The 15,746-nt window shown below is 37.0% G+C and overlaps 1 protein-coding gene across 2 annotated transcripts in view; it reads right to left on the bottom strand.

Annotated features, from left to right (window-relative positions):
* The window catches only part of usp28 (ubiquitin specific peptidase 28), a 31,472-nt gene extending 17,326 nt beyond the window's left edge, over window positions 1-14,146 (bottom strand). Inside the window, exons 1-9 of one of the 2 annotated variants that reach the window (XM_084730010.1) lie at window positions 13,995-14,146; window positions 10,730-10,807; window positions 8,686-8,806; window positions 8,068-8,155; window positions 7,122-7,284; window positions 3,260-3,346; window positions 2,917-3,054; window positions 252-322; window positions 84-160 (exon numbers count right to left, since the gene is read on the bottom strand). In XM_084730010.1, coding sequence (XP_084586136.1) covers window positions 84-160; window positions 252-322; window positions 2,917-3,054; window positions 3,260-3,346; window positions 7,122-7,284; window positions 8,068-8,155; window positions 8,686-8,806; window positions 10,730-10,807; window positions 13,995-14,039 — 868 coding nt within the window. In that variant the 5' untranslated portion in view covers window positions 14,040-14,146. The remainder of the gene's footprint in view (window positions 1-83; window positions 161-251; window positions 323-2,916; window positions 3,055-3,259; window positions 3,347-7,121; window positions 7,285-8,067; window positions 8,156-8,685; window positions 8,807-10,729; window positions 10,808-13,994) is intronic. The other variant, XM_084730011.1, reaches the window with a different exon arrangement.
* Window positions 14,147-15,746: the final 1,600 nt, after the last annotated feature.

The raw sequence follows: 15,746 nt of genomic DNA, 5'->3' as shown, positions 1-15,746 counted from the left end.
GAGTCACATAGATGTGAGTGATTAAGAAGAGAACTCATAGTGATTGTCACCATGACAGGACAGACACTCAGACAAACTCATACCCTCATGTCTCCTTTCTGTCACAAAGGTACCATAGAAGAGCTGCACCATGGGGTTTTGTTGTTTGTCCTCTGCGTTGCTAAAAGTAAAACATGACATTATGTTTACACATTTGGGCAAACAAAGAGAGAATAGTCCATGTAAGTAGATGACATCCACATATAACTTACTTTCCATTGGCAGCCAGCTGAAATGCATCCTCTAGCCAGTCAAGCAGTTTGTGGGAAAATTCACTGACATCCTGAAATGAAGACACAAGAAAAAACGAATTACAGTCTCAGGGTTGTGTGCCTCTACAAACCATACAAGTTGCTGTTTACATGCATGTCTTTCCAGGCTCATATAATGCATGTAGTGAAGACTTTAAAGTAATTGTGGCTCAGAAGAGTGTCTGTACACATAGAAAAATAATATGCCAAACTGACCGATATGTTTCAATAATACAATAATAATGTCTTCAATTACGTTTAGTTTTAGTTTATTTCCAGAGCGGGTTTGCTCATTTCAGTTTAGTTGTTATTAGCTTCAGTATTAGTTTTAGTTATGTTTTACTTATAACATGGTGATTATTTGCCAGGGGCAAGGATTAAGGAGTTGAGAATATAAATTACAATACAAACACAACACTTTGTGAAGGGAATGGACTCAGTACTTTGAACAAACAGAGTAAGACTCAAATTTAAGACATTTCCTGTATATTTTTTATTTTATTTTAGTTTGCTTTGTAAGAACACAATATTGTTTCAGTTAGTTTTAGTTTTTTTCCAAATGTATGTTTTGTTTTGTTTTTTATTTCAGTTGACTTAAATGTTTGATGTTTTTGTTTTAGTTTGGCTTTAGTTAGGTATAATAATCTTGCTTCATTCTTGACCTTGCTAACAGTAGTTTGACCAGAAAATTATTCATCAGTGAAACAAGTTTACCCCCTTGTCATGGAGATAGCTCCACTACCACAGTTGCATAATTAGGTCCCATCATGACAACTGGGCCACAGTATCTCTATGACAACTGAGTAAAAACGTTCCCACTGAGGAAGACCCTGAGACCTGGAAAAAAGCAATTCAAATCTATTTTCTGACAAAAGTTTGAAAATGGTCCTCTTCATACTCCATCAATGTGCACTCTGGAAAGACAGTGTCTCCCATTACCAGATGCAGTCTGCTTGTGGGTTTACAAATGAGGAATGTTTTGGTTCAAGGACCAATCTCTTGCACTCTATTTATCCTCACAAAACACCAATAAAACCAAAGCCTCACTACCTTGTTAAAAATAAGTGAGACAGATGATAAAGAGAGAAAAGAGAGCACATAAGAGACGAGAGGCTATGATACACAGAGGTCATGTATAATACTGTGCTTTAATAATATGAAAGGATATATCTGATATTAGATTTGAAGGGGTGACAGATATTCTCCAAAAATCTTGCTAGCAGCTTGTAAAAAAAGACAAAAAAAAAAAAAACCAAACAAACAAAAAAAAGCCATCATAAAGAGATGATACAAGGTAGAATCACCATTACAAGATGAATGGCTGAAAACTGTGAATAAAATATATGTTATAGAGCACTTGACTCATGGGATAAGAGGTAAAAAGGAACACCATCAAAGAAATGGTAGAAATGGATGATGTCAAAGACAAAATAAGGACTGAACTACTGAATATGTCACAGGTACAAACAGGTGTGGAGAGAAGAGGCAATCCAGATCTTTTCACGCATTTTTCTTTTTCTCTCTTTTCTTTTGTGTGTGTGTGTGTGTGTGTGTGTGTGTGTGTGTGTGTGTGTGAACGTTCTGTCATGGAAAAGTAATAAATAAAAGAAAGTAAAAAAGAGTGACAGTGGTCAGGACAGAGCCAAAACTTAGTTAAATCAGGTAGTATCCACACAGCGGATCTAATTTGTTCCTGAATGCTTTAATGTCTGATCTGTGGGGGCTCTCTCCACTCTGAACAGCAGAGCGGTGATAACTGAGCAAATTTATTGTTGACAACTATTTCATTAACATGAACATTAGAGGGAAAAGCAACTTGTTTTCATGAGTTGCTGCCACACATCCATTCTGCCTAGGACCTCTGAGACTTGAACCAGGCAGCCTTATTGACAAAGTGGAACCCCCTATATTTTAAGTGGACCTTAAAGGGATAATTCGGATTATTTAAGGTAGAGTTATATCCACAGTCAGTGTATTACCATGGAGAACCATTAGGAATCCTGGTGTAGGAAGCTATGCAAGGTACTGTCATCAACGGGGTCAGCAACAACATGTATTTTAGTCACCTAAAAAGGTCAATCCCAAAAAAAATGATAGGCTATATTCAGAATATTTTCACTGCTTTACATTGTGGTTTTCTGCGGAAAACTGCTGTTAAATAAGCCAAATATCACACTCTCTCACTCAACCAGACTCGTTTTACCAGAACACAGGAGTTGCTGGTCTACCTCTGCCTTAATCAGTTAGTTTGTTTTATGGTGTGACTTCAGTCAATCGGAAATTAAAAACACCACAGTCACACGATAACAAAAACAAACTGCAAAATTACTGATTTTGCAAACAAAGTCTGAGTGGTTGGTGAGATATCTGGCTCATATAACAGTGGTTTTCCATTGGAAAAGGCTGTCTGATAGCAAGGTAAAGCAGTAAAAATATTCTAAATATAGTGTACACTTGCAATGATATGATGGTTATTTTTATAGGTGGCTTAAATAAGTTTTGCACTGACCCTGCTCACTGCAGGATGACTATAGACTATGGATAAATACATCTTACAACCCCGCTTACTATAATCAGAACTATTCCTTTAAGTTAAGATTTTCTGTCAGACAAATATGTGTTATACCTGTTGGGCCTCGCTGGTCCTGAAGGCGTCTCGCAGTAACTCCACTGCAGCAGATGGATCCACAAACCTGCGAGTGGAGCCCACCATGAGGGCAAACAGACACCGCAGCTCCTGCATGAAAGCTATGTTCCTCTTGTCCTGTTAACACAAGAGAGAGAGGGTCAAACTTTATCCCCTTTACACAGTGGCTATGTTGATATTAACACAAAATCCCCAGAGCATGCTCCTTTTTGTGTATGAATGAAAATATGCAAACAAAGGTCATCCTGTTGGAAATGGCAGCAACAGAGTAATGGGTTGTTTAGAGAACACTTGTATGTGCTGCTGACAGTGGTTTACTCACAGAATGGCTCTTACACTTCTCCAGTAATCGCTCAGACAGATGGTAGTTGAGAACCAGCCTCCTGAACACAGGCAGGTGGAACAGTGACTGCAACAAGACAATAAAACAAGGAACTGTCCAGTCAAGCTCAGATGTGGGAGATAACCAGCTGGCAGATCATGATTACACTGATTACAGATAGTGAAAGAAACATGGTCATATGCAATATACAGGATGTTCCTTGATCAACACAGAATAAAGCTCACCATATCCATGATATTTAGCTAGTTAGCACTTTCAACTTCCATTTGAAATTCATATATCTTTCAACCATTGTGGTTTCAACATGTACCTCATGGGTTTTTTTTAATAGATTTAGGTTTCAATAAAATGAGAAATTAACAGGAAGTGAATAATGGGTTACTGGCTTCAATGCAACATGTAGTTTGTGGCTAGGAAGACCATTTTTATGAATGTCTATGGATGCTTTCTAGAATTTCTTTAAAGCATCACAAAGTCTCTGAGATGTATTTTATTACCATCTTGGCTTTTAGATGATTTTGGAAACAGGACCACTGCAAAATTTACTTACATTTCTACATTTCTTGGGGCAAAAAGTAAGACGGAATGTAGCGTGGGCAGGTTGCAATAGGGCTGGGCAATATAGCTGAAATGTTTCATTTCAGTTGATATTGATAATGATTGATTATACATAATGATCTATTTTTAACAAAGACCAGGAGAAAAATGTTGAATTAGACCACTTTATTCTGAATGTAACCACCTTACTTTCATTTAAACCACTTTTTATCAAGGAACACAGGCAAATAAAAAAATAAAAAAATTAAAAAAATTAAAAAAAAAAAACTGCCATCCTAGCAAGCTGACATATCCTTGTCTAACAATTTCCTAACTGCACTGATTGCACATTTTTAATCCACACTGTTTCTGTTATTGTGTGACATGTCAATGGTGCAACTGAAGTACACAACTGTTAGATGATTGGCTGTTTGTGTCTCACCTTTCTTCAATCAGATGAATGAGTGTGAATTTTAGTCTGACTGCACATATAGCCCTAATATTTTATTAATTTGAAGTGCAATTAATATTAATTCACAAATTTGGAGATAATAAAAGATCTGTAAAGAAGAGTTGGAGGAGTTTTCCATTTGCCACACATTATCACACATCAGACAAAATGCAGCTTTAGGCTTTTCAGCAGTGACTTCACCACTCAGCTGTGGTGATTGCCACTCGATCAAAATCCTCTCAGTGAGTTTCTGTATCTGAATAGAATTCATAACTGGCTTCAAGCACGGATAAATCAAATAATTATTTCCCTTAACTTCAAGGACACAAAATGCGTGATACTAGTGTCATTTTTACCATTTTTACAAAGTAAATATTAAGAAATATTTCCTGAATTTTACAGCATTATTGTTTTTATTTTTACACATTATACTCAAACACACAAACCACTTTGTTATAATGTACTTGTGTTTCTTATGATAAGCTAAATGCATTATTACTGGTCAGATATTCTTATGTGTCGTGTGTGGTGGTGAGTGGAGGTTCTGAGCAGCACTTATGAATATCTTGATACATATTTCCATTTGAGTAGGAAATTCAATTACTGCTTATCTCAGTTTTACTGTAATTCATACCACAAAGGATAATAGAGGGAATATGAGCTGACAACTGAATCATGTGGTCACTCAGCCTCAATCTGATAGCATAATTACTTTTTTAGGCGAGACTGCTTTATCAAGAGCCGGGCTCTGTTCAATCTACAACAATCAGTTTAATTCTAACAAACAGTATCGACAGCAGCAAACAACAAACAAAAGAGTGTCATTTGAACAGCATTTGTATTCAAACAACACTGCCTCATTTTCTCATCTCTATTCCCAGATAATAACCCCTGTCCTTTGGGGGTTTGACTTCTAAATCAATGCAGAAGCATATCTGAGTTCAACAGGAGACAAACAATCACTGTCTCCTCTCTGTCCATCTCAGGCTCAGACAAGGAAGTCCACCGCTCGCTCCATCATCACCTCTCTCACTATTTAATTATCAGCACAGCCTGCGCATCTCAATGAGGGCTCCAGTTTCTGTCGAGCCACCTGATAGGCCTGGCTAAAGTCACTCTGGAATGGACTTGCAATAGAATTATGAGCTCAGAGGAGAAATACTGTATGAAATGTGTTTCTAATAACTCTATTGGGGTTACATAGAGTAAGTAAAAAGGTGAGATTGAAGCAAGATTTCTCTGCAGCAATTCAACTGTCTGTTTAAAAACATGACTGGAACTGAACTCATGGGGAAACCAGGTCACAGAAAATAAACACAACAACTAAAATGAACCAAGCGTGAATTAATTTTGAAGTGGAAACAAATCAAAACAGTGGTCTGAAGATTGGAGAAAGCCAAAACATGATCTGCTGACTGAGTACATACAAGGTGCGGCACCTCTGACAGACTAAAGTTAGAAATCTTATAAGGGAAACTCCAAGTCTATAAAGGTTTGTTAAGCCAAGTGAGGGAGCTATTTTAAGATTAGCAGCAAAGGATGTGAGACACTGTTAGAACAGGTGGACATTTAGAAGGAGCTTAGTGCACCTAAGAGATTATATCTATGTGCACAGACTGTACAGCTGTATTATTAATGTTTTATGTTGAATTTGAATACTTATATTCAAGAGTGTCTATCCTCTTTTACAGGACACAACTACTATTATGAACAGAGGTAAGGGACAACAATTAGGAAAACAAGCTAACTTATGGTAATTGGGGCTCAACAATAAGGTTTGCCTGGTCGTCTGGAGCAAGTAAAATACCACAACGGCCCTGTCTCAACAATCTATGTATGAAAAGGGGCTAAGTTAGCCAAAGGTTAACTTTTAGCCATGGGTTAAGGATTGCCCAGAGTTAAAAATATGCAGTGTGAAAAACCCTCTGATTGTGATTATTTTGGCAGAATATGATTGACACAATAGGTGAGGATAATAATTTTTGCATCATAATTTTCATTTTCACTTAAAAAAAAAACTATTAAAATCATGATGATGGGTCTGTATCAAACAAACATGTATTTGTACATGTGGAGAACAAGGTTTGCAGAACAGGGCATCTTTGCAGCACTACAGTACTTCATTATAATGCTGTTTTGTGACACATTTTCCCTTTATCAAAAAAATTGCAGCTTCTGCAATTCAGATATTGCACTTGGCCAAACTGTTATTTCGATAATATTTCAATTAAGTTTGAAGCCCTATGATTTGTGGAGAGCCAAGTAAATATTTACTTCAGGCAAGAAGATTTTCAGATTTAAAAAAACAAAAACATTAATGTTGAATCCTGAGTACTGTATCTATTACAGCCTAGTACGCCCAGTTTCCACAGGCAGAGACAGGATACCAGGTCTAAACTGAAAACATACAGATCTCTGTGCTCTACATTATCATTACATTATATTTAGACGACATTATATTACCTATACTACTATTATAATCATGTGATAATATTGGTTTTCTGTGTTACTTGAATTTATCTATCAAATTTAAAATAATTGTAATATCTAAGTAAATTTAGCAATAAAAAGTAGATGTGAATACAGCACGTTTGTTAGCATTGCAATTCAAATGACAGTAGTTTGAGTATGTGCACATGCAAATGGTCAAAAATGGCCCTGTTTTAGTTGGTTGTTTATTATGTTTCAGAAGTAAAAAGAGCACTATGTGTACTCTCTGACCAGCCTCAGCTGACGAACAGTACCAACGTTGTGGAGCAAAAACTCCTCCCAACTTTAAATGTTGCACATTAATTCTTTCCCTGTACAGATCCTCATCAGTTTGATGTAACCAGTCAGCCTCCTCATGCTCACCTGGATGACAGCACTGAACCAGCAGGTGTTTCCAACATTGCGAATGCCCACGGGCCAGTCGTCCTGACGGATCCAGTCTGCAGGGCTGCACATCTCACTCTGGGCTTCACATCTCTTCCTCTTCATTCTCGCTGCATTCTCTTCTGCACTGGCCTCCAGAGCCCTGTAGTACATTAAATTAACTGTTTGAAAGCACTGGCATGATGACTTCATTAAACACAGGTTGACTTAGTTGGATCTCTTGTGCTAAAGGGAGGCAGAAAAATAAGACCTATATGAGATAAAGGTAAAATCTAAAATCTCTTAAGAAAGCGCAAATTGTGCCACAAGACAGAAGCCAAATCCTGGTATGCTACCTTCAGAACGGCAGCATGCCAATAATGAAAATGTTAACATGTTTAGCAAGCAATCATTACCATCCTAGTTTAGCATGTTATTATGCCAACATTTAATTGTTACCACAAAACACAAAGTGCAGCTGATTAGAATGTCAATAATTACAGGTATTTGGTCATACACATATTTACATGCTGTTGACACATGATGTTAAGTTACCTGGATATGTGTATGCCAACCCTAAAGCCATGCTGTTGGCTAAAACTTGCTTTAGCTGAACAAAAGTCTTTTGGTTCCATTCACAAAACATCTCTCATTTCGTCAGTTATTTAATTTTCCACTGGCAACTGTTATTTTGTGTGTTCGTCTTCAGAATGAGCTGTCAGCAAGAGGCAATTATCTTTGCTGATTGTCTTGGCTGTGTAATAATCTTGCAAACAATCTTGGTTATCATCTAGTCAGTTTGTGAGCAAGAGAAGAAGACAACACATAAGTGTCCATATCCACCTTTTCCATTTTTATCTTTCCCTATGAAAGTCAGCAGTAAATTAAACCCAGTCACAGTCACCTGTAACAAAGAAGCACTGTATAAGAGGCAGGTCTCTTGTACCTGTTAAATTCTCTCTCCTCTTCCTGGGCATTGTGGGACTCCTGCAGGCTGAGTTCTATGGCGGCCTGCAGTTCATCTTTAGGATGTCCTAAAAAACAGACAACAGTGTGTCATCATCACAGTTTCATGCTCAATTTTACCAACATATAGGACATTTCATAAAACAGTTCTCTTCATCATGTTTCAAACAAAGTGATTGTTGAATCATCAATGCTGACAATTTTTACACCTTTCTGAGAGTCAATCTAAAAAAAAGTGTGTCATGGGTATAAATAAGAGCTACTTTCTTTTTTCATTCCTCACACAACTTCTTTTGGCATGAATGTATGGAGATACTCTCCAAAATGATGCACTGTTACCCACATTTGCATGATAAATCTTTTGTTGTCAATGGGCGACATCACACTGCGCACATAAGCAGTGGTGGGTTCAATTTTGAGCCCAGTATGAAGCACTGGGAAACTGGGTGATTTATTATGATAGTTTGACACAAATCTAGCACCACGCATCCAGGAGACGTAACTGATTTCAACCTGATGTGCAAATGCTGCAAAAATCTACTGAGAATATTAATATTTATCAGAATATTTTGCTTGTTTGTTTTGTTCAAGAAGTTACCTTTCTGGCCCTCCCAGGCCTCTCCAGAGGTCCCTGACTCTTGTGGTTCTCCAGGATCCTGAACCGCTGCAGGCTGGGTTGTCAGCAGTCCAACAGCATGTCCAATGTCACCCTGACTGGCCTTAAAGAGAAGGGACAGGGAAAAGATAAGGACATATATTCCGGATATTATTAGTTCCTGCAGAAGATTCAGCAATGCAATACACCACAAGAACAAAATAAACAAAAATTAAATATATTAAAAAAAAATATATAGCAGTTAGTGAGCATTTAAAAATGATAGATGTTTTTGCATACAATTCATTAAAAAGTCCCCTTTTATATTTCTAGTTTTTGATTGAACTCATGTGAGCTCCTGCTGTCTCTCTGTCTTCCTCTGGTACAACAGGTTGGAGGATGTCTGCACCACAGTCAGCCAGACTGTTTATTGAACAAGCTCCCAGGGATTTATTCGTTTGCAGATGCGTTTCAAAACATAAGCAGTGGGGTGGAAATTTGGCACCCTGCGGTTGCTTTTAATGTAATCAAAGAGTGTTCATTTAACATTAATTACACTTCAAGAACAGACAAGTTAATTATACTTCAAGAACAGAGCAGAACAGCAAGGGCTATGTATTTTATGCAACTAGCAGCAAGGCTCAAGGGATGGATTACCATGATATTTTATATGATCTTCTCCACAGGATGAATTTTAATAATACATCTCTTACACACTTTTGTGCTCATAACATGACAAACTATGGGTCACCAAAGGCCCTTTTCTCTAACACCACATTACAATGAGCATTACAACCTCACAGAGGTGCTAGCATGGCTGCACATGCTGTTTCTGCGTTTTTAATCTCAGTTTTCCTCCTAAAACAGCTTAATGTCCTATACTCCTGTTTCCTTTCTCTTGTTTTCACATTTTCTCGTCACATGATCACAGCTGCTTACACAGCCATCTTTAGTTAAATATCTTTAAAGAGTGGTAAACAGAACTCCCTCTGGACAGCCAGTCTCGAGGGTCAGGTACTGGTCGGCCACAGGAACATCTTAGCTCAACAGCTGTTGAGCGAACCTGAAGACGCCACAGGCGAAACATGAAGTTCGCTCCAAATAAAATCACAGTAACTCAGTTCAGATCGCGGTGATTTATGTTGATGATTTTATCTTTAAAGAGTGATCCAATGTTACAGCAATAGAGAATACAAAAATAGAACATGGGGTGTTTTTTTCATGGACATAATATATATATTTATAGACATATATAAATTACCTATACAAATTTATAACAAAGAAGGGTGTTTTGGGGAAATTTTCCACTTCACCCTGATTCCATCAAATTTATTTAGTAAAAAGTAGTCTTATACTGTACTGCTACTGGATAGTTGTTAAATTATAACAGGTCTAACAAAATGCCTTTTGCTCATCTTGAAACTATGTAATGACCCAGATGCCACAGATGTATTATTATTATTATTATTACGTGTTCAGTATTTAGAGACTCACAATGATGTGATCGTATTACACTTGCTGTATAAAGGTCATTCACAGACTCGGACTGTGGCAAAATAACCACACTCAAGGGAGACATCATCAATTGTCTTATTGCAGAATGCCGAGGATCCTACAACCAAGGTTGCAAAAAAGTTGGGATGCTGTATAAAAAACAAACAAGCCTATATTCAATTTAAAACAGTACAAAGACAAGATATTTAATGTTCAACCTGATCAACTTGGCAGACTGGGAAAGTGGAATATACCCACTGTGAAATGAAGCAGGCAGAACTGCTTTAGAATCCAACATAATAATATAGAGAATATTACTACATGGGCCAAGGAACAATTCAGAAAACTGTTGTTGATAAACACAGTTCATTGCTGCAACTACAAATGCAAGTTAGACTCTACCATGCAAAGAGAAAGCCATATATCAGCAACATCCAGAAATGCTGCCGACTCCTCTGGGGCCTGAGCTGCTCTAACAGAAAGTGGAAAAGTGTGTTCCCAACTTTTTTGGAATCATGTTTGTAAAATCTGATGGTGGTTTCGCAGGTCTCACATTCAAGGCTCTGTAGAGAATCTGTGGGTCCTGGATGCCAGTGATCTCCCTCAGCTGGTTGATCAGCATTTCATTCTGCTGAGGGAAAAGATTGGACAAAAGGGAAAACAATAGTTAAGCTTGAGATCCTTCATGCATCACTCAGTCAACATTTCCTTTATAACATTCATGTAGTTTGAGTTACTGACAGATTGGCATCATTTGACTTCCATTTGGGCTGACCAAATGGACAAAACTGGGACACAAGTGGGCAACAGAGTATGGGTTCAACATGAATAATAAGGTATGTAACCTACGTTTAATCCTTGTCGTAATCAGCAAATATCACACTTTTTGCCTGCAAGAGCAGAGCCAGACCAATACTGAATTTATGGGGCAGATGTTGATAAATAGATATTGATATATGAGCCAATATTACCAAACAATTGTGACAACGATATGTAAATGGAGGCAGGATATTTTAAAGTTTAATAAACTTCACTGTCCAAAACAATCATGTTTTGTCAAAAAAAAAAAAAAGACGACTTTTCAAATCCATACATATCAGACAACACATACACCAATAATGATACAGACCAATATAGCTGTGATAGGTCAGGATCTGATTTATCTGTATGGTAGTCCACCTTCCCCCATCTACTGCTTTTGGGAAAAAATGAAGCCCATGTTGCATCTGATTAAATCTCATGTTGGCCTCAGCCTGTGACCCAGATGGACAATTACACATGGGGTATATATGGAGCTGAAGGACAAATGTCCAAATGCCAACCTGACCTGTCATGCCTATATGAGGACCACATGTTGGCAGGGTCAGGACAATGGCTTAATAAAACAAAGGCAAATTCAGTGACGTCAATGAGCTGCATTAAAGGAATAGTTTGACTGAGAGTTAGAATGACCACTTTTACATAGAGCTCAAAATTAACTTTTTCCCTCCAACTGTCCAAAATTCTACTTTCAGCTGTCCCAGACTTAACAATCATTGTTTTAAATTGAAGTTTTTCTTATAGTATATCGTTTAGTAACTTCATTGCAGTAACTTGCAGTACTTAATTGATTAACTGGTTCACCCTGTAAGTTTTGCTTGTTGTTCCCTGCACTCATGTATCAATAAAAAACTGAAATCATCCTACGTGTTTGGCCACAGTCAGTTTCCACTGTTCTTTCTTTTGTCATTGATTGAGTTACAATGAGACACACTATGAACATATCTCATAGCAAAGACTTATGATTAAACACCGCATGTGACGCAGCATAGTGGTGCCATGTCACATTTTCAAATTTTAACGCCTAACATCTGAAATGCTGTATATTCCATGACGTATAAATGCAAAATTTTAATTTAAAAGGATAAGATTATCTACTGTCCCAGAATCATTCCAGACGCCCATGAAGATACAGTGCTATTTTTATAGCCCCCATGACTACAGGATATCCTTAATGTCATGTGCTCTGACATCTGTGACACATATATGAGGATCAATCACCAAATAAACCTGTGTTACTGTGAACAGAGCCAGTGTGCCCCCATTTCCAGTCTTTCTGGAAAGCTAAGCTAAGTGGCTGCTAAGTGTTGAACTATTTCTTTCATGCAGCTTATTGATGATTGAAGGTTTTTATATATGAATTGTCAAGTTTGACAAGCGTGTCCTTGGTGTGAGTGACATGTTGAATAAACTATTTCAGCCAACTGTTTCCTTAAACCAAACTCTGTAAACACTGTAAGTAATTTATTGAGGCCGGGCGCAACCAATTAAGAGCCACCTCGTCAAACATGGCAGCATCCCTTTATCCTGATTTAAACTGGTAAACACAAACTCTCAAAAGGCCGTCATATGTTTTGACCTCATGTACACAGACATGAAGGAAGAAATAACATGAGTCTGCTAAGTGAGAGGCACTATATTAAGCCTGCTAGCCCAACAGCAGGTGGACATGTCAGGGTATCACACACATGCACACACACACACATACAGGAAACCAAGAGCAGGCTGACCAGACTTATATGGAGTCCAGGGGCTATCTGAGACCCTCTTGGTTAGCCACTATTTTAGGCTACTGACATGGATAGCACAGGCTTCTGTTTATCATTCCACTCACCATGCCACCAGACCTGAGTGACAAAGGCACTGGGTGTCTCTCTCACTTTCTCACACATACACACACACTTCCTATGTCAATACCAAACAGAAAACTGAGGCAAACAAACAGTATATTAACGTGACATTGACTTAACCCACATAATTTCTACAGTATGTAAACCCTGAGTACATAACAACATTAGAAACATGGTTCAATGCACTGTCTGCTGGAATAAGATAATTAGGAAGGCCTATTGCTAAAGCAATGGTCTGCTCTCACGGTAATTGATTAGTTGTTTAGTCCACAAATTGGTTAAAAAAAATTTGATCACTGTCCCCAAAAGCTCAAGGGGGCATCCTCAAATGTCTTGTTTTGTCACTCATAAATATTCAGTTTACTGTCATAGAGGACTAAAGAAAACAGAAAATATTCACATTTGAGAAACTTAAATCATAGAATGGGGACATCTTTTTCCTAAAAACAATTACTCAACTATCAAAATAGTTGCAGACTAATTTAATAGTCGACTGACAATCAATTAATCAAGTACTACAGAAAATTACTATTAAATTACTATTTAAATTATTAAAGTGTGTATTGTACACTTTAGAAAAACGTGGATAACTTTTTAATGGCCAGAATTTAAGTCAAAAATACAACAAATCTTTTATAGCCTGTATCTGTGGGCTATTTAATAAAACATAGTACTGACAAGTCCAGAGAACATCTGATTGATTCGTTTATTAAATACTATCATATCACTTTATCATATTAAATTATTTATTTTTCAAATCAGCTGCGGAATAGCAGCCATTTAGCGAGCAAATACATATCCAAGAAAAAAATCTAAACTTTTACAAAGCATTATGATAGCTAATCAGCCATATCCGTTGTGTAAAAATTCATATCGAATGCTTGAATTTATTAAAATAACGGCGGTTTTGAAGTGTTTTATGTGTGCCGAATTCAAAAGTAGTTTCTAAAACTTCTAAATAATTTTTATTCTTTTCCCTAACCTGTGCTTACATGAAACGGCATTAAAAATAACTATAAAAATCATAATTTTTAGTACGGGTTTGGGCTTCGCATAGAGGGGTTAGTGTTAACGTTAGTTCCTCGGGCATTCCGATGCAAACATGCCACTTGTTATGGTAATAGCGGTTCCATCGTCCTTTGTGCTCACCGAGTTCGTTGAGTTTTCTCCATTTTCAGTCTGTTCGCCTCTCATTGCAGACAGAAAAACTCGAGTTTCTTCCCGTTTTTCCACAAATGTTTTCAGCCCTGACTCCGAGTCACACCAGCTCCATCTGTCACACACCGAGAGCGACCGACCAGCTGCGCGCGCTCACCTGTCAAGACACGCGCGTGCACTCGGACGACCGCTAACGTTAACGCGCGCGCTCTCACAACGTGACAGGACAGTTTTTAATAAATTCTTCCATAATACGTCTCTACTGAGAGATGATTTCAGCGTCTTTTTTATGCTCGTACAGTTTCTTTTTCTGCAATAAAAATATACTTCATAACTATTAAAAACATAATTAACATTTGAACAAACTTGACAACACTGGCATAGTTTTGGTAATTTATTTCTTTATGTCTCTCTCAAGCACTATTGACAAAAAAGGAGGCATATTTTAATTTTTAAAAAGTTTGCAACCCCTAAAACAATTTGAATTATTTCTCCATCCCAGTCATAACTCCTGTTTGAGTCTATGGCTGTTTGATTTTTATTTTCATGATTGATTTATATATTGATAATTTTCAAGTTGAATCTATAATTAAGTTCATAAAATAGAAAAGAAAATGTGACAAATGCTGATCACAATTTCCCAAAGCCTTAAGTGCTGCTTCAAGAGCTTCATTTTGTCAAACCAACAGTCCAAAAACCCAAAGACTCTTCATTTACAAAAATAACAAAGACAAACAGGAAAATAGGTTATCAAAATAGATGTCATTTTTTTTAAATCATGCTTTCTAATTGTGTAATAAATTAATTACTGCAGCTCTACTTGAATCTATATTTTTCTTGCATTGCAACCCTGATTTAAATAACCTACTGATAAACTGAGGGGGATTTTTGCAGATAGTCAATCCTACATAACATCAATTATTTTCCAACAGAAAGAACACATGAACCATTATTCAGAAAACTGTGACATAATTTAAAAAATGCTAAATATTTATATTTTTTATGGTTATTACTTTACATGTGTATGCTGGGACCTACTACAGGATTATCTAGTGTTAAAAATAAAACAGAGTAGCAGTTTCAAACTCCTGTTTTTCTTCAGTGACACAAATAATGCAACTTTCACAACATTTACGTTCTCACAATAATATCCTGTACATGTCATGTTTATTATATAGGCATGTATCTTGTCTATTTATTTAACTATTGAACTATTAATAAATTATGCGCCTGGACCTTTATTTTTCTGGGCCTGGGAAAAATATACGTATATATTTTTCACAATAGGGGTGTAAATTAATAGTGTAGAAATGGCAATAGGTATGCAATAGTCAACTTTATTAATTTTTACTGTATATGTTACTGCAGCTTCATTTCAGAACTCCATCATATTTTTTTTTACTTGACACTGACCAAGACGCAGGATACTTTTATGACTGCACCATTACACCAGATGGACATATTCTGTCTTGTGCATCATTGTGTGCTGGAAAAAATATGTGATTTTGGCTAAAGTGTAACTATGAGGTAGGAGGAGGAAGAACTAATTAATTGAAATTTTAGTTTGCATCATTTCATGCTCTAATGGTGTTTTAAGCTTTACATTAACAGATACCTTCATGCTCCTCTGTAATAAAGCAACACACTGGCACTAAACAACCCTTCAGGGATACTCCTCTCTGGTGTGCTTCATTATTATATGTATCACATTACCCGGGGAGTGGAAAATCAATATCAGTGCAA

This window comes from Lutjanus erythropterus, chromosome 11, assembly GCF_056507025.1.
Source record: "Lutjanus erythropterus isolate fLutEry1 chromosome 11, fLutEry1.hap2, whole genome shotgun sequence".
NCBI lineage: Eukaryota > Metazoa > Chordata > Actinopteri > Lutjaniformes > Lutjanidae > Lutjanus > Lutjanus erythropterus.
The sequence above is the reverse complement of the archived record's forward strand: the minus strand, read 5'-3'. Positions and strand labels throughout refer to the sequence as shown.